Genomic DNA, 20,170 nt, shown 5'->3' on the forward strand with positions numbered 1-20,170 from the left:
TATAATAGCAGTTTAACTTTGATACAGAAAAGGAAAACCTTTATACGTGTTACGTACTAACCTTTTAACAGTTTCCGTGCCTTGAATGGATTACTCCAGGTTAATGTCGCTGCCGTATCGGACATACCCGCCTTTTGTTTTATGTGTTTAATCCGCCGTAATGTAATGAATCAAAAGAAAATCCGTCTTCGTCGCGGAGTATGAGACTGGATGCCTTCGCTGTGATGTCGAAACCGGAAATCGTCACATGCTGTGGGCTGCTAGGGCTTCTGGGAAATTGAGGCCAATGGAAATGCATTGGGTGCAACGCCTCATTGAAACCAATCTTGTGTGCGTCTTCCGCGTGCACCAAGATGGTGGATGCTACACACAGATCATAACAAACCACGGGAGCTTTTTTTGATGGATTTTCGCGGATTAAAAGCCCAAATAATTCAGCGTATGCTCTAAAGGTAATACAACAATCTCGGCAGTGAAGGGGGGTTGATTAAAATGCGGGTTAATCGTAAAAAACAGTCAAACTGTTAAGCATCACTATAGTAGGAAATACTGTATACGAGTTGGTCACTGTGGCAAAAAAGTAAGATGACAGCATGTTTTCTGCTTGGCAAATTTGTCTTCTCACATTACATAAGCAAAGCATACTGGTTCCCCTTTGGAAGACACCTTAAAGTGAGCCAATTCTCTGAGAGACAGAATCCAACTCACGTCTCAAAAAGTCACAAAAGAAGAAACAGGGTCACCTCAACACCTGCCACAGGCCCAGCCATCTGGTGAGCTGCATCATGGGGTCTGTCTTCCTGGCCAGGAGGCTACCTGGAATAGAGCACGCCTTTGGTAATGCAATTCATATCCAAACAGGTGCCAAACAATGTGCTGCTGAAGTTACTGAGGCGTTTTCTCCAGCAATGAAATGGAACACGTACGGTATGTTCATGAATCATTCCCCAGGTAAAGGAGACACGACTCTTGCCCAAATCTTTGGTCAATATGTATAGAGAAAGTCCAGTCTGCTTTCTCTCTCTGCGTTACTGACATTCTGGCCACTCTGGTTTACAGATTCTACATTATCTCCATATCATTACCACCAATTAAACACATCTGCTTCCACATGCCTTGTGCCGCTCCTAAATATAAGTGCCACAGTTTGTCTGTAAGAGCACCTCTATGGGAACTGTTGCACACCGTTATACTAAACATCTGGAGCGCATAGCCCAATTTTCTACATGGGCGATACTGTGGTCTGTAGCAGGGTGTGAATATGTGAACAGTTCCATAGCCAAATCACGGTAGTGACGTTTTTGAAATATCATTTGGTACATTCAAATGCATAATACAATGAGCTGTAAGAAGGTTAACTGTGAGTATAACCTTTATGATAGACCATATGTTTTTAACCTTGTAGCACTCTGAGATTCCTTGTGAATGAAAAGTGCAATATAAATAAAATTCATTATTATTATTATTATTATTATTATTATTATAATAGGAATATAATAGGAACTTTCTTAAAATATCTTTACTTAATACTTAATAAAAATGTAAAGCTGCTAGAAGCAGCCTGTATGCGCAGTCTCTTGTAGGCTATGGATTTTTTTATATATATTAAGAAACGTAGTTGATTACATATTCATATATTTATTTGTTGCTGTAGATTTTGTGATCATAAAAGCCATGCAAGACATGTACTCTCTGTCCTTAAGCAAATTGTAAGATTACACACCACAGTATTTTCATATGCTCTGTCCAAATAATATCATCGAAGTGACCAATATCACTCTGCTTGGGGATGAGGCTGCCTGTAGGGGAACAGGTACTGAGGAAAATAATATATAGATTTACCAAGGCAACACGTTTCGACACTTGGGTCTTCAACAGGGTCTGACAATCAGGGTGATTAGTCACACTTATTGACTTATAGTAAGGCTGTGGTGGCATTCAATTGATTTCGACCAATGAATAGCCTACATCACACATCAGACATCATCGTATGCTAATCAATAAATACATAATACAATAAGTGATCAAACCAACCAACCAATATTAACTCTGGGGAGACAAAAATGGCCAATCATCATAATATCAGAGAATCTAAGAATGGCAAAAAGTCAAATTAATCATTTCTGCTTGGAAATCAGTGATGATTTCGTCGACTAAAACTATGACAATTGTATTTATATTTGGTTGTGCTTTGGTGTATATTTAGTCGACTAAAACTACAACTTTTGAGATTACTAAAATATAACAAATTAAATGGAATTCTATTCAAAAGACTATGAGTAAAAATAAATCAAAATTTGCTGTGAAAATCAACACTGTTGGAAATGTATAGTAGCTTAGAGTGACAATCCAGAAGGCCTCCCTACTGTCATGATCTGTCACTCCACAGACCATGGGCGCGTTCGGCTATGCGCACCGGGAATGTGGTCAGTTTGTTGAGTGTGGTGGGCGGTGACGTCACAGAGTGCGTTCAATGTGCCTTATTTACGAACGACCAGTTACAACACACCATTCACACGAAATGGTTTTTGACTGTTTGGACATTTTCTGATTTGATTTCTACGTGCTGCTCTAGTGTGAGTTTTTGTCCTGTTTCCTGCAATCTGCAATACTGTTGTGAGATTTATGCCTGGATTCCTGAGTTTCATCTTCATTTGTAAGATTTTTGATTTATTAAATACTTTGAATTCGACACTGTTTCCTGTGACTCTGCATTTTGGGTTCATCATTCTGCCTCCGCTTAACACCTACAGGCTGCAGGGATGACTTCAGCTTTAAGAGAGGAGGGGCTCCCAAGTTCCTTTTTCATTAAACAAACGGACATATTTTGGGTTATTTGTTCGGATGGCAGTTTTATTCTCTCCCAATCTATCTGTAAGACGACTTTTAGTTCTACCCGCAAAGAAACAACCACACAGACATTCATAAAGAAATACTACAAAATTGTAAAGGGATTCGTTTTGTATATCTTCTCAGTGAACACCTCCATAAAACCATCATCTGTTACGTCCAAGATTCTTCAGTTATCTCAAGGTAAACAGCCTATGACAGGTGACTTCAAATCTTTATGCCAAATCTTTTACATTAACCATTTTGAATCCATAACATCCCTATTCTGAGGAGAACTTTAGCCTGAAATACCTGCTTCCACTTTGGACACATATTGGCAGTACACTTGTTGTTTAGGTGAGGCCTAATGGAGAAGCTGGGTAGCACTTTACAATAATGACCCGTTATAAAGCATTTATAAACGTTTATAAGCAGTTTGTAGACTATTAACAAATCATTATTAACCTGTTTGTTGACATTCGTAAATGATTATTAAAACCGTTATAACTATGGTTACAAATCATTTATAAGGTATTAGTAAGTAGTAAACTATTCATTAATAAGCCATTTATATACATCTGTAAATGATTATTAAATCATTTGTAATGACCCCATGATAAAGCATTTATAAACGTTTATAAGCAGTTTGTAGACTATTAACAAATCATTAACAACCTGCTTGTTTACATTTGTAAATGATTACTAAAACCTTTATAACAAATTTACAAATAATTTATAAAGTATTAGTAAGTAGTAAAACTATTCATGAATAAGCCATGTATAATACATCTGTAAATGATTATTAAATCATTTGTAACTGATGTTATATAATATATACAAGCTATTTGTATATTTGGGAAATGTGTTTGTTCATGTTTAACATATACTTTGTAAAACATTCCTAAAATATCTATAAATCCTTAGTACATGTTATTAAGTGGAGGAGGACAGTCATACTCGGATACGAGTGACCGCCGATGATGATGAAAGTGACGACAGTTCATCATTTACAACTGTCTGTTAATGTTTGTTCATGTTTAACATATGCTTTGTAAAACATTCCTAAAACATATATAAATCCTTAGTACATGTTATTAAGGTCCCTATAGTAAAGTGACGACAGTTCATAATTTACAACTGTCTGTTAATGTTTGTTCATGTTTAACATATGCTTTGTAAAACATTCCTAAAACATATATAAATCCTTAGTACATGTTATTAAGGTCCCTATAGTAAAGTGACGACAGTTCATAATTTACAACTGTCTGTTAATGTTTGTTCATGTTTAACATATGCTTTGTAAAACATTCCTAAAACATATATAAATCCTTAGTACATGTTATTAAGGTCCCTATAGTAAAGTGACGACAGTTCATAATTTACAACTGTCTGTTAATGTTTGTTCATGTTTAACATATGCTTTGTAAAACATTCCTAAAACATATATAAATCCTTAGTACATGTTATTAAGGTCCCTATAGTAAAGTGACGACAGTTCATAATTTACAACTGTCTGTTAATGTTTGTTCATGTTTAACATATGCTTTGTAAAACATTCCTAAAATATCTATAAATCCTTAGTACATGTTATTAAGGTCCCTATAGTAAAGTGACGACAGTTCATAATTTACAACTGTCTGTTAATGTTTGTTCATGTTTAACATATGCTTTGTAAAACATTCCTAAAACGTATATAAATCCTTAGTACATGTTATTAAGGTCCCTATAGTAAAGTGATGACAGTTCATCATTTACAACTGTCTGTTAATGTTTGTTCATGTTTAACCCTACATCATTTTATGTTGAAGATGTTGTGTTGCTTTGTGGGTAATCCTCAGTACAGAGGAACTCCATACTGAGGGTAAGATGGTCTCCTGTTTGCTCAGGCACAAACAAATTAATTACAAACATCTAAGCTTCATATAAGTGGCCAGATATGCACTCATGTTTACATAGTGTTATTCAGTAACATTTGTTTTTGTATGACATGGTATCATATGACATTGTTTATTCAATTGTTTGAAAAACGGTTAGCATGTTAGCTAGCTGTTAGCACAGCTGTTAGCTGTGCTGTGTAGCCTGTGTTACATGATAATTCACTGACACTCCATGTAAGTGAATTTTCAAAAACGAATGTTACTGAATAACACTATGTAAACATGAGTGCATATCTGGCCACTTATATGAAGCATAGATGTTTGTAATTAATTTGTTTGTGCCTGAGCAAACAGGAGACCATCTTACCCTCAGTATGGAGTTCCTCTGTACTGAGGATTACCCACAATGCAACACAACATCTTCAACATAAAATTATGTAGGGTTCATAATTTACAACTGTCTGTTAATGTTTGTTCATGTTTAACCCTACATAATTTTATGTTGAAGATGTTGTGTTGCATTGTGGGTAATCCTCAGTACAGAGGAACTCCATACTGAGGGTAAGATGGTCTCCTGTTTGCTCAGGCACAAACAAATTAATTACAAACATCTATGCTTCATATAAGTGGCCAGATATGCACTCATGTTTACATAGTGTTATTCAGTAACATTCGTTTTTGAGAATTCACTTACATGGAGTGTCAGTGAATTATCATGTAACACAGGCTACACAGCACAGCTAACAGCTAGCTAACATGCTAACCGTTTTCCAAACAATTAAATAAACAATGTCATATGATACCATGTCATACAAAAACGAATGTTACTGAATAACACTATGTAAACATGAGTGCATATCTGGCCACTTATATGAAGCTTAGATGTTTGTAATTAATTTGTTTGTGCCTGAGCAAACAGGAGACCATCTTACCCTCAGTATGGAGTTCCTCTGTACTGAGGATTACCCACAATGCAACACAACATCTTCAACATAAAATGATGTAGGGTTAAACATGAACAAACACATTAACAGACAGTTGTAAATTATGAACTGTCGTCACTTTACTATAGGGACCTTAATAACATGTACTAAGGATTTATAGATATTTTAGGAATGTTTTACAAAGCATATGTTAAACATGAACAAACATTAACAGACAGTTGTAAATTATGAACTGTCGTCACTTTACTATAGGGACCTTAATAACATGTACTAAGGATTTATATATGTTTTAGGAATGTTTTACAAAGCATATGTTAAACATGAACAAACATTAACAGACAGTTGTAAATTATGAACTGTCGTCACTTTACTATAGGGACCTTAATAACATGTACTAAGGATTTATATATGTTTTAGGAATGTTTTACAAAGCATATGTTAAACATGAACAGACATTAACAGACAGTTGTAAATGATGAACTGTCGTCACTTTCATCATCATCGGCGGTCACTCGTATCCGAGTATGACTGTCCTCCTACACTTAATAACATGTACTAAGGATTTATAGATATTTTAGGAATGTTTTACAAAGTATATGTTAAACATGAACAAACACATTTCCCAAATATACAAATAGCTTGTATATATTATATAACATCAGTTACAAATGATTTAATAATCATTTACAGATGTATTATACATGGCTTATTCATGAATAGTTTTACTACTTACTAATACTTTATAAATTATTTGTAAATTTGTTATAAAGGTTTTAGTAATCATTTACAAATGTAAACAAGCAGGTTGTTAATGATTTGTTAATAGTCTACAAACTGCTTATAAACGTTTATAAATGCTTTATCATGGGGTCATTACAAATGATTTAATAATCATTTACAGATGTATATAAATGGCTTATTAATGAATAGTTTACTACTTACTAATACCTTATAAATGATTTGTAAACATAGTTATAACGGTTTTAATAATCATTTACGAATGTCAACAAACAGGTTAATAATGATTTGTTAATAGTCTACAAACTGCTTATAAACGTTTATAAATGCTTTATAACGGGTCATTATTGTAAAGTGCTACCAGAAGCGGTTTTTGGATGGAGTCCAACAAGACTAGCACAAGCAAGCTGATGAACTGCACTGTCATAACAAAAACGCTAATATGCAAACTCAGGAGAATTATGATGAGGTTAGCTTCGTGCTTATATACCACACAATGCCACTAGTATTTGTTAGTGTTATTTGGTATTTTAATGACCAGGGAATAAGTTACAGAGTGAATCTCTTGTGTTGTCTGTCACATCAGTAAAACAAAGGCCTGTTGTGTGTGTGATATATTGTGAGCAATTGATTATAGAGTTGAAGTTTGAATCAATCACCCACATATTCCCATCTATATACTGTGCATGTACTTCCAGAAGGAAAGATTCATTTACAAGGTCATACTTTCCCATAATGGAGAAACAATTTAAACGTCATGTCATCTTTGCATTTTATTTTAATTTAGAGAATGACTTAAAGTCTAGGTGGAAATAGTCCCTGGAGGAAATATTGATTTACATACTAAATCTAATCATCCAATATTATTGTCAGTCTAATTACATTTGGCCAATGTTTAATTAATTGTTAAATTAAAGTTCATTAGAATTCCAATAACTTTGGACAAAGTGAACAAATGCGAAAATAGAGCCATTAACGGGGAAAAGGTCTATAATATCCGATATGGCTGAGGCTATGAACAGACAATGACATGTCCTGTATTGACACTGAAGTCCATTGTTCCAAGCCATCTCCCATGGGTTTACACACACAAAGTATAGGCTACCACTCCGTCAGATAAGACACTGATACCCTGTGGGACAGTTCTTGCCTGGCTCTTTATATCCCACCCTGTGGCATGATGGGAAGGAAGATAACAATGCAGGAGGGACAGGGGAAGGTACAACCTGAAATCATCACAATGTTCTGATAGACAGCTTCACTTAACTGCCAGGCAGACTAATGCAATGCAATGAGAAGTGCACAGATACAGTGTGTACTGTATATTAGAGCAGGCCAAACAATGTGTGCATATTAACCACTTAATCTAAATTAATTAAACTATAGCAGGTCTACAACAATTTCACAACGTATCGTGGTGCAATCAATGCTATGTTAATATTGTAGGTGTGCTTACAAAAATATATAAATACAATATAAATACTTAACATGCCCAATGGTTACTAAATAAAACATTTTAAAGGGGCACTTTTTTCGACCATAATTATATCTCCATATACCAGTGCTAATGGCCACTACAGGAAGCCTACCATTTCTATCACCATGAGGTATGTCTGACAGTCTGTCTATACTTGCTCAAGATGGATATCTTGAGCAACTATAGACAGAAAGGGTACCATCCTACAAGGATCCTAAGGGTACCATCCTATAGTGAACCCACATAGGAGACTGAAACCCCAAGGACAAATCATAAATAACACTCTGTAGTCTGTTCTTGACTTTCTGTGATACTGATATTAGTGTATAGGCCTATTGTAGTAGCTCTACAGTATTTTATTTAGCTCACCCCAAATATAATCTACATTCAGCTGCTGCCCTCAATATCATCCCTGTTGTTTTCTTGCTGTGTTTGCGCTTGTAGTCTGAGTTTCATAGCCCCCGCCCTCCTCCCCATCCTGCTACTGCGGATGCTGGATAAATAAGCAAGTATAGAGCTCTGCCAGTGTGTGAAATGGTCTTTATCTATCTCTGCCATCAGAGAGTGCAGGGTTCTATTATAAAGCCTTGCATTATTCAGTGAGCCTGAGAGACTGATCATTATGGATCGCAGCCCTTTTCCCACACAGACCCCCGGGAGTCCAGCTCGGCTAGAATGAATGTTGGCTGAAGCACGTTGCAGTGATACTGCCCCGACCTTGTGCTATGAGCAGTGGTGTGCACAGCATCATCCAAGGTGCTGTGTATGTGTTAGTGTAAATAAAATAAGACAGTGTCTAATAACAAGTAACAGCAGGCTTCCCAGTGCAATCTGTAGCTATAGCAAGTCACTGCAGTTGAGTTGGGAGTACCGTGCTAAAACAAGGAAGATAGAACTTAATGCTGAGCAGATCGGTTTACATTCCCATGCAAATCAACTGTTTTGTGATTGGTCGTGGGGAAAATAAAGTATATACGGATGTCCTGCCCTATAGACACTTTTGTCTGTAATTGTTTTTTCACCCTTTTCTCCTTGCTGGGAACATTAAATGTTATGCTAATAGCTGAGTTGTGTAGTTCACTACAGGCCACCGAGGTTGAACCGGTTCAGTTATTTTTTCAAGCCTATAATATTGAACCAGTTCAGAGTGTTTCCACTGAAAATTAATTGGTTCACATCACAACCCTAAAAGTTGGTTCAGAACTGGACCAAAAACAAATCTGCTGGTTCCATGAAAGCACCAAGGTTCCAAGAATCTAGAACGGAACCAGTTCTATAGAACCAAAGTTATTTTGGTGGAAAAGGGGCCTATGATTGGTCTAGAATGGTCTAAGGGCACATTTAACATGACTCTAGGTTTCAGATTTTTCTGACTTTGAAAACTGTGCTGTTCAAGAATGTTCAGAATGAACTGGTCGGAATAACGTGTCCCTTCCACGCGCTACGTCCGGCCGGGGAAATTCCCCTCTGTCAGGTGAAAAGAAGCAGCTTGGACTCCTCATGCATAGAAGGAGGCATGAGGTCAGTCCGCTGCCCCCCCAGGTTGGCAGAGGAAGTGTAGCACCCAGGATTACATTAGATAATTGGCACTGGGTGAAAAGAAAACTGGGTTACAAAATCGGGGGATAAAAAAAAAAAAAGAATGTTCAGAATGAATCAGTTCAGGCTTTTTAAAGGCAGGTCTGTCTGCATCTGTGACATGTCTTTAAAACAGACCTGAGAACAGATCCATGTTACCTGGAAACATTATGCAGCATGCTTACTAATAATGGCAACTATATCGACTGGCATTTAGTGCAGTTTCTCTCAACTGAAGTATAATGAGAAACACTTGGTGTAAAAGATAAGAAAGCATGGCTGAACATATGGTGCTGCTGGCATTTTTATGCAGTAGCTAGGAGATGAATATTGATAAGATATATAATATGGCAAGCTAAGATATTATGGCAAGCTGTCTACTGCTGAAATTGTAGCTAGAGACGTGGTGGGCTATGGGTATTGACCATTTAAATACTGTAGCTATACAGTAGGCTATAACTGAAACAGAGATTGTTTGCTTTCCTATGTTAAACAAACATCATATATGTATTAAATGGGGGGAAGATAATGAACCATTACTTGATGATCTGTGCATGCTGACATAGAGGCATAATTTGTTACATGTCTGTCTCAGGCCAGCAATTAGACTTTGCCATTAACTATTTGTTACCTCATGTGTTCCTCAGCTTCAGCTTGGCATCTAGCTGATTACAAAATTTACAACGAGTGCAATCGATAATTAAACAAATTAAAATAGACTGATGGGTCAATTCTTTTCTTATTTTAGCCAGCGGCCTCCACCAATTCCTGCACGAGTCTAATAAACGTCTTGAAATGCGAGAGGGGGAAAAATACGGGGTTGGCGAAAGCGCTTAGATTGCAGACTTGTTTCCAATATCACGTGCTGTAATGCAGATTTACACACAATGCTGTATAGGCCTACTATGGAACTTTACAGCAGAGCTGAGAGCAGGCTAAACAGAAACAGCAACTGTAATTTATCGTTGCTGAAATTACATTAGCCTACAGTAATATAGCCTATAGGCTACTGACATACTGCTATACGAATAAGGTGATATAATATTTCCAACATCATCCATATACTAACTGTTGCTGCCGTGCTTCTCTGGCTGTATATCTTGTAAATATTAATGTAACAGCCTGGGGAATAGTTACATAACAGCCTGTTCAATTATTTCAAAACATTACACATTCCTTTAGCATATGGTGGGGTTCAGCATAATGACAGTCTACACAACCATTTTTGTTCCCCAAGCTGCGGAGATGCATCAGACGAGACAAAAGCTAAACCCAGAGGGTTTAATATGTGGTCGCTCTCATTAAGTCAGTTTCAAATGTATTCCACAAAAAGAAAACTGTAGGCCTACATTGAAATACTGTACATGCAGAGGAGTTAAATCATTAAACTTTTAAAGACAAAACGTTAGAAATGTAAGAAAACAAAATACATTTTAAATTCTATCCATATGGGACATGCATGCATAATGGTGTAGGCTAATAAAGAAATGTGAAAACTTGTTATTACATGGACAGTCCATCACATGGACAGTAGTAGTAGTAGCCGAAAGTCCAACATTGCCAATTCACATTTCACTCACTGACTCACAGTGAGTCAGTGAGTCAGTGAGTGAGTCAGTGAGTCAGTCAGTCAGTCAGTCAGTCAGTCAGTCAGTCAGTCAGTCAGTCAGTCAGTCAGTCAGTCAGTCAGTCAGTCAGACAGACAGACAGACAGACAGACAGACAGACAGACAGACAGACAGACAGACAGACAGACAGACAGACAGACAGACAGACAGACAGACAGACAGACAGACAGAGAGAGAGAGAGAGAGAGAGAGAGAGAGAGAGAGAGAGAGACTGTGGGACATACCACCAGCCCCAGCATTATGAGGAGTGGCTTCCTTTTAAGGTATGCCTTGTAAGTTCACTTCAGCCTATAATTGTATATTATGGCTTATACTTAACTTATACTTACACTTGCATATTTACAATGTAAAAGCATTTTAAAGTGTACAAAAGGTGAAACTTAATATTTTCCATGTTTATATATGAAAGAACATTGACATTTTCATATAAAGAGGCATGGTTGGAGTTATACTATTGGAGTCATATACTATCTAAGATAGGTTTAGATAGGCAGAGGGCATCTGCCTGGGTGATGGCAGACTGCTGGGCGAGCGCTGGCGCTTTGGCATGGTGGGTCAGATCAACATATGGAATGAATTCTGTACTGGCCATATGGAGCGTGAACAGGGTTTGATGAGGTCAGATCAACATACTGTATGGAATGTCAGAACAGGTCAGCTCCATATATGGAGATCTAAGGGTGGTAGCGGGGGCAGTGTCTTGAGTGTACATGGGGTTTGATGAGGTCTGGCCATATGGAGCGTGATGAGGTCAGATCAACATTTTAGAACAGGTCAGCTCCATATGGAGATCTAAGGGTGGCAGCCCTGTCGAGTGTACAGGGTTTGACGAGGGCCTGCAGGTAGGGCCGGGCCTTATTTTTGGGCCTGTTGAGAACTCTAGTTTTCACCGGCTGCCGGCGCAGCTGCACTATAATAACTTTGTGGCGGGCCCGTCTAGAGTTTGAATGGACAAGTATCAGTCGGAGGGGGGGATGGGGGAGGATGGGGAAGGATAAACATATGGAATGTCAGAACAGGTCAGCTCCATATGGAGATATTGTTGCTGGCCGGCTCCATATGAAGGTGAAGATCCATGCAGTCTTCTCCATGTATGGCTATCCAGGGTTTGATGAGGTCAGTGTTGTGATCTTCATATATGGAGACAGCCATATGGAGACAGCCATGGAGCGTCGACCATATATGGAGATGGCCATAAATGGAGCGTCACTATGGTGGTGTGGTGTCACGAGGCGTGTACATGTTAGCCATCTGACAATTCATGGCCCACCTTAAATAGGGGCTGGACACTTGAGCAAAACACCAAAACCCACTGCCTCCCCCACTGTGATGCAGTGAACGCGCGCTGGGCTGTCTCTGCTATAAAAACTATGAGCGACGGGAAAGTCTCACAGTCAGTACCCTATCAGTGGACAGCTCCGTGCATGGCGCAGCTAGTTCCGTGGTGCTGACTCTTCACAGCATCAGTGGACAGCTCCGTGGGTGCTGAAGTCACGACGCGTCAGTGGACAGCTCCGTCGCGCTGAATTCACAGTTTCAGTGGTGCCGAATTCGCCCGCGCGCGCTCACAGCAAGCCACAAAACTCCACTCACGTCGTCAAAACATGACCGGAGCCATGGACAGAAGAATGTCGTGGAAACTTTTTCTACTTTCCTGCCTGGTCGTGGAAGGGTCCGCTCAAGATTTCGGACAGACCCAGTTTATTTGCACGTCGGTACCCAAGGATATGGACCTGTGCTCCGCGACGATGCAGAACAGCGGTCCGGCGGAGGACCTGAAAACCACAGTCATGCAGCTGAGGGAAACCGTGCTACAGCAAAAGGAGACCATTATGAACCAAAAGGAAACAATCAGGGAACTAACGTCCAAGTTGAGCCGTTGTGAGAGCCAGAGCCTGCCCGAGGCGGGACCGGGCGGCAGGCGGCCGGGTTCCAAGAACACTATGGGGGATGTTTCTCGCGGTCCGTCGGACACTCTGGCCCAACTGGGGCAGACTTTAAAAACCCTCAAGCAGAGGCTGGAGAATCTCGAGGTAGGAGAGCAAGGGGTTTGATCATCAGGGCGAACGCAAGTGCGTTTCATATATAGGCTACTTTTTGTATAAAGTTGGACGAATTAGGTCCTTATTATAGCATTTATATTCTACACAAATAGTCTGCCCATGTGCAGTATATACTTTGTCATCTCATGTGCATGGCATGCCACTGAGGTCAAATGCATTGTCTTTAGGTTTAGAAAGCTAAATAAACTATATGTGACGCCGAACACAACTCAACATTATAGGCAGACCAACTGAAGGAAAAAAAGAAAAGAAAAAAACCCTATAACAAACACAAGAAAACAGTTGAATTAAAACCATACAATCGAATACAACCCATTTTCCGCCCTCCTTTAACCGAATTCCCTCTGTCCCTTCAGCAATACAGCCGAGGTAACAATACTGTGCAAGCAACTAGTCTAAAAGATCTCCTACAAAACAAAATAGACGATATGGAGAAGCAGGTCTTGTCCCGAGTCAACACTATAGAGGACACTAAACCGGTCCAGAGGAACGACACGGACCAGCGGAACAGAGTGGAATCCACGCTGACTTCTCTGCATCATCGCATAACGGACCTCGAGAAAGGTGCGTTCAGAATTATTCATTATATAAAAATGAAGACATGAGAAAGAATGGACTTTAAACTCCACAACATAACAGGAACCATATGCCTATAGGCTTTTAAGTGGCCGCATAAAGAAACGGGGGCTTCTTTAGGCGAGATGTCTTGACTCTCGCCTGGCATTATTTAGTACTTATAGCTGCACATGTTCACAATGCCGCAGCCTTCGCGCTGCGCACACTATTGAGAGAGAGAGAGACGAGAGAGAGAGAGAGAGAGAGAGAGAGAGAGCGCGAGAGAGAGCTGCAGTGCTTTGCATAACTCAACGAAATCCCGATTATCACTTGTGCGGGTGACATTTTAATTTGGCTGTAGCAAAATTAGGCTAAATTATGTCCCGCCATAAAATGGGAAGCATAATTTACGTGCAGGGCTGTGAAACTTTAGGTGCTTGTTGTAACATTGCGCGCCGTGTCCACTAATTGACACAGAGAGAGGTGCGTTTTAGAACATTGATCAAGGTTGCAGGCTTGTTCAGCTCCCTGAAGATCTACGAAGAAACAATGGAGTGAGTGAGTGTGTGTGTGTGTGTGTGTGTGTGTGTGTGTGTGTGTGTGTGTGTGTGTGTGTGTGTGTGTGTGTGTGTGTGTGTGTGTGTGTGTGCAACATGACTGTGACATATATGCTTCACTCCAGCATCGTGGGAAATGAGGACCCATTCATGTGCATGCATGCACATGAATGTGTGTGTGTGTGTGTGTGTGTGTGTGTGTGTGTGTGTGTGTGTGTGTGTGTGTGTGTGTGTGTGTGTGTGTGTGTGTGTGTGTGTGCGTGTGTGCATGCGCATTTAAGTGCACACATACACATGCGACAAGTAGACATAATAAATACTATTTCCCATAACCCGGGTAAAAAAAAAGAAAACCTTCAGAGCTGTTTTACTGGAGATCGACTCGAACATGATCTTTATCTGCAGGCAAAGACACCAACAGACCAATGGACAAGTTCCAGCTGACCTTCCCCCTGAGAACCAACTATATGTATGCCAAGGCCAAGAGGACCCTGCCGGAGATGTACTCCTTCACCGTGTGTCTGTGGATCAAGTCCAACGCCTCACCCGGGGTGGGGACGCCCTTCTCCTACGCTGTCCCAGGCCAGTCCAACGAACTCGTGCTGATCGAATGGGGGAACAATCCCATGGAAATTCTCATCAACGACAAAGTAATGGCAGTCTTGCTATACTGAATATTGTAATTTTTATTACATTTAATGATGCTGCAGTTTGATCATTTTAGTAACGAGTTTCATCGAGTTCATGCATAATTGCCAAGATACATTGCCCATAATTTATTTTATTGATGAATACATTAATGTCAATGGGTTTCAGATTAACTGTAATTTGCCAATGTTGCAGGTTGCAAAATTGCCATTCCTTATCAATGATGGCAAATGGCATCATATTTGTATCACCTGGACCACACGTGACGGGATGTGGGAGGCCTTCCAGGATGGAGTAATGCGGGGCAACGGCGAGAACTTGGCACCGTACCACCCAATTAAACCACAGGGAGTGCTGGTTTTAGGACAAGAGCAGGTAGGGAAGGAAGCCATACTTTTAACATTTTCTGGTGGGGGGGGGGGGGGCTGACTTAATATTTACTTTGTATTTACTTTGTATTTACTGTCTTAGTATTCACTCAGTATTCACTGTCTCAGTAAACTGACTTTACTGGTCCTGCATATCATTAACATGTAACACCCATGGGCATGCTCACTTTTAAAGAGTCTGAGTCCAAAATTATGGATATTTTCAGGAGATATTACAATTCAGAAGCGAAGGAGTCCCCTGATAAATTCAGGGGTATTGGCAGGTATATGAAGGAAGCAGTTGAAACATTTATTTTTTTATTGTAATCCTCCTCTGTGTGTCACTGAGTTTAATTTCACACAAACTGAGAAACAGGGCTGAACAATTTAGTGATTTTTAGTGTCATTGCTGGAAAGATCAAGGCAGGAATATTCATGCAATGGGACTATTCACTAACATTGATAGTTAATATATAATTAGTGCCAGTTACAGTATATCGGACCTCCAATAGAAATCCCACCGGAATCTTATACAAAAATAAGTAAATAAATACAATTAAATAAAAATAACTAATATTTTGGTAGAGACACTTTCCCAGATATTTCAAAGAGAAAGGCATTTAAAAAAACAACACTCATGGGGTTACAGGAATAAGCGTTAAACCATTCAAGTGATGGAATAATGGTCCCGTTACATTATAGAAAGTAAAACCTTACTGATTTTATTTATAGACGGTCAGCAGCTCATCAGCCCCCCCCCCCATCCCCACCCCAAGCCTTTGTTGTATACTGTGCCTAGACCAAATTAAAATAACTGAAGAATTGCATCTGTCTTATTTTACAGGACACGATTGGAGGGGGTTTTGATGCCACACAAGCATTTGTCGGTGAGTTGGCAAACTTGAATATATGGGATAGGAAGCTTTCAATAGGGGAGATCTACAACTTGGCAACCTGCAACAGCAAGGCGCAAGCTGGCAACGTGTTCTCTTGGACAGAGGCCAACGTCGAAGTATTTGGAGGAGCAACCAAATGGACATTTGAGCCTTGTCGTCCCCTCAACTGAAGGCCTCAACCTATTTCCGAGCTTTTGTCATTCCTATCTTCATTTGACATTTGTTAGAGACAATTTGATCTTTGTTTGTTGATAAGCTTAAATCCGGGATTTCTATTCACACCTACTTAGATATTTGTGGGCAGCATAAATGTTTTCATTTTGAGGAAAAAAAATCACATTCGTCTTGGAAACCTCAGTGGCAAAGTGTTATCTATTTCTCTTTCTTTCTTTCTTGGAGGTTTCGTTGAAAGCACACCTGAGCTTTTCTTATAGCTTATTTTGTCTTGGACTGGCAGCTGGGAAATGTGTTCCTTGTGTTGGACAATTCACAACCTAAGTGAGGAATTACATGACCACTCTCTCTTCCCCTTTTGAGAGTGAGAGATTAGGCTGTCCATCCAATTCTTGTCAGTGTTTGGCGCCGTAAAGTGATGTTTGACGCGGTACAGCTTCCAGACCTTTCCCTCTCTCCCCCACCCTTCCGGATCTTGCACTGTGACTGACAAAGAGAAAGCCAGAAGAGGAGGCTATGTTGAAGGACACTGCAAAGTCAGACTGTGGTACAAGTCAGTTTGTAATTGTTTGCTTCAAGTGTTTCTGTAAGAATGTCGTTACTTGCCAACATGCTACAAAGCCTGGGTGCCTTGGGCTGGTACAAATATTCTGCACATTCATTCACGTTCTTAAGTTGCAAATTTAAATGTATTGGTTCATGTTTTCTGGGCGGGTGGAACTGAGTTTCCCGTTCTTCTGGTAAATGTTACTAATTTGTTTGGTTTGTTATCTGACATGATGTGTTTTGGCAGGCGTTTGTACTATGTATTAGGAATGTTACAGTATCTGTATAGTAACAGCATGAATGACAGAGTGCTGTGAAAGCATTGTTGAAGTCTGCTTTATGATCTTCTTTGGGTCTGGGTTTTTTACTGTATTGTTATATGCTACAAGCATGGCAAAAAGGAAAGTTGAAAAGTTTAATTTTTGTAATAAAATTGTGATACTAAATGTTATAGTTGAGCATTCCTGACTTTGGTGATGTGTCAAAGGCTGTGATAAAGCAAGAGGAGAGAATGAAGATCTTTCTTGCTGACTGCATAACTCACTTGGTGATGTGTCATACTGTAGGTGCTGGTGTGAAATGCACTGCCTGTGTTCATGGAAGGGTGGATGTTTAAGGAAAAGGCCTAGTCATGTCTCCCATTTGAGTCATTATGTTCAAGGAAAGGCACCCTCAACTCAGCTAACACCTCTTTCCTAATCATTTGAGTTTTAATCATCCCAATAAGAGTGGGGATTTCTGCAACGTGGACCAAAATGGCCACCATGTGACTATGGTCAATAGCGTACATATTTGCATGTACCGATGGTTCACATGATATTGGCTACAGTGACATTAGTAAAATACTGAATGTTAATTTGACTTTGAGAGTTACTGTAAATCAACAACCTTTTCACATGTCTAAAGAATTACTCTAGCCAAGGGACCTCAACTCCTATAAATCTGGCACTGATGGTCGTTGTTGACTTTGAAGCACACTTTGAAACACACTTTCTTAGGTGATGGGTGATGCATGCATTACCACTGACCCAGACCCCAGGCTAGGTGATGGGGACCTGCATGCATTACCACTGACCCAGACCCCATGCTAGCAAATTACAATATACACAGTACTTCTTACTTAGCGACAGAAAGATGTACGGACCTTTAGGTTAACGGTGGCACATAACCTACTTGACTCCACATATAAGGTATGTCTCTTTACCAGCTGAAAACAGCTAATTGTGATTCTTCCACACCATAGGCAGCATTCAACCATGTCATCCGAACAAACACAGTCAAAAGCATAGTTGTCTTGAAATAAAACCTGATAACAACATGATTGTTTAACAATCATGATTATATCAAAAAGTGACTACAACAACAACAAGAGAAGTGTTCTGCAGGTACTTGACAAATATTGCCTCAGACTACAGCTGGCAGATGATCCATTGTCAGATTAAAACAGCCTCTCATCACCACACACAACAGCCATGAATGGGGAGCAATCATGGCCTTACTACAATGCTGATACCTTGCCAGCAAGCCAGGCATAATGCCGCCGTAGGCGTCATATACATTTAGAAAGTGTTGCTGGGATTTGAGCAGATGCATTAATGTTCCAGACATTGTTTTGTGCAGTCTTCCAAGAGATCTCACCCATGCAAGGGACGATCCTAGGGCTTTCGTAATGTATTGTATATGTTGTATCTCCATTCTTTTAAATATATATATAATTGTATAATAAGTACAAGCAGCTAAATGTTTTTTGGAATTGTTACACCCCAAACTGTGCAACATTCTAAATGAAATATATTGAGTAAGAGAATAATTATATAATATTAAAAATAATATAATAATAATAAAACAAATATTTTTTTTTGTCTTAGACAGTTGCATTATCTTATCAATATGCAGCAGTTCTATAAGTCTATTTTTGCTACTTTTGAACATTTTAGCCTATAATGAGTAATGACATGCACAACATAGGAACATCAGGTTGAAAGTTATTAACAAGAGCTTGTGAATAACATTGTTTCCTTGTTTGGGTGATAAGTTAGGACATAAAAGGTTTCCACCCAACAGCAACGATATGAAGTGTATTAAATATCATTGTTGTGTTTATTTGGATATGAGCTGACCACCAAAGTTTCTCAGATCAAAAAGAGGTTTGTGACACCAAAGTATATTTCACAGGTTTGAGCATTTATTTCCCATTCACCATGGTTTCTGATAAACAACACGGAAATGGAACAACTCAATATATGGCATTTAGATGATAACTAGAACATTCATATCAATTATACTATTGCAGAGTAATCAGCATACAGTATACTGTAGCAAACAAGCACAATTACAATCCAGTCAGGTCAATACAGAACACAATGCATACATTAGTCAAATATGTATGGCTGCCTGGTTGGAGCTGTCTGGGTCTGGGCACACCTAAGATTCCATGCGCGTACAGAAGAAGCTGTCTTTTGCGTAATTTCCGGGTTTTTAGACAGCTGGTGGATGGAAAAGAAGCTCCACCCATGCGGCAGATTGCCACGTCGGCCAGATTCCCGAAAACTTGCTCCAGCGGCATTCTGCCGCGTGGGTGGAGCTTCATTTCCATCCACCAGCTGTCTAAAAAAACGGAAATGACGCAAAAGACAGCTTCCTTTGTCCGCGCATGGAAGTTCAAGTGTGCCCAGGCTGTCTGTGGACTGAGGGACTGATTATATAGAGACACACCAGGACTGTCATTGGTGTCGTTGGTGGTGTGGTGATGGCAGACACCTGTGCACTGGGGAGTGAACCGTAGACCGAGAGTGGTCATGTAATTCCTCACTTAGTCCAAACCGAACACTACAGCATAGAGTAAATTCTTAATAAGGTGGTTAACCCATCTCTTATGGATCCAATTTGTATCATTAAAATCCATTACATTACTTAAGCCTTTTACTTTATAGTCACCCCCACCCCATCATCACTGAAGAATAGTCATAATGATTTACTCTAAGTTCTAAACAGCACAGTTGGTAACATATTTTGTAATTATATTCTAAGGTACAGATGATTGCATAATATTTTGCTGGCAAAGCAGCATTTTCTAGGACATCTCACCTGGCAAGATAATGAGAAGGTGCCCTACTTCACTTTAAAAAGACAAACCTTTTACTGTACATAAGAAAGTGCTTTTCAAACAGTTTTCATAATTATTCAAGAATCCTGCCAGTATCTGTCAAAGCCAAGGACCAATATTCATGTCATTATTTGACAGCTTTGTGCATTTAGTATTTAAAGTTTGATTATATAAGATTCTGGTGAT

At 39.4% G+C, this 20,170-nt stretch overlaps 2 protein-coding genes across 2 annotated transcripts in view; one reads left to right on the forward strand and one right to left on the reverse strand.

Moving 5' to 3' along the window:
* Positions 1-12,675: 12,675 nt before the first annotated feature.
* On the forward strand, positions 12,676-16,508 carry LOC310859268 (neuronal pentraxin-1-like; the record flags this gene model as incomplete). The annotated part of the gene is made up of 5 exons (XM_083765684.1): positions 12,676-13,104; positions 13,491-13,698; positions 14,652-14,896; positions 15,090-15,269; positions 16,107-16,508. 5 exons carry the CDS (start codon positions 12,676-12,678, stop codon positions 16,326-16,328), a joined length of 1,284 nt encoding a protein of 427 aa, XP_083621810.1. The 3' UTR covers positions 16,329-16,508.
* Positions 16,509-16,685: 177 nt separating this feature from the next.
* The window catches only part of LOC310859269 (endonuclease V-like), a 78,204-nt gene continuing 74,719 nt past the window's right edge, over positions 16,686-20,170 (reverse strand). The window contains exon 9 of the mRNA XM_083765686.1: positions 16,686-16,818. The gene's annotated coding sequence lies outside the window, so the exon portion shown is untranslated. The remainder of the gene's footprint in view (positions 16,819-20,170) is intronic.

Source organism: Protomyctophum parallelum (genome assembly GCF_964188405.1).
Source record: "Protomyctophum parallelum genome assembly, chromosome: 5".
Lineage (NCBI taxonomy): Eukaryota > Metazoa > Chordata > Actinopteri > Myctophiformes > Myctophidae > Protomyctophum > Protomyctophum parallelum.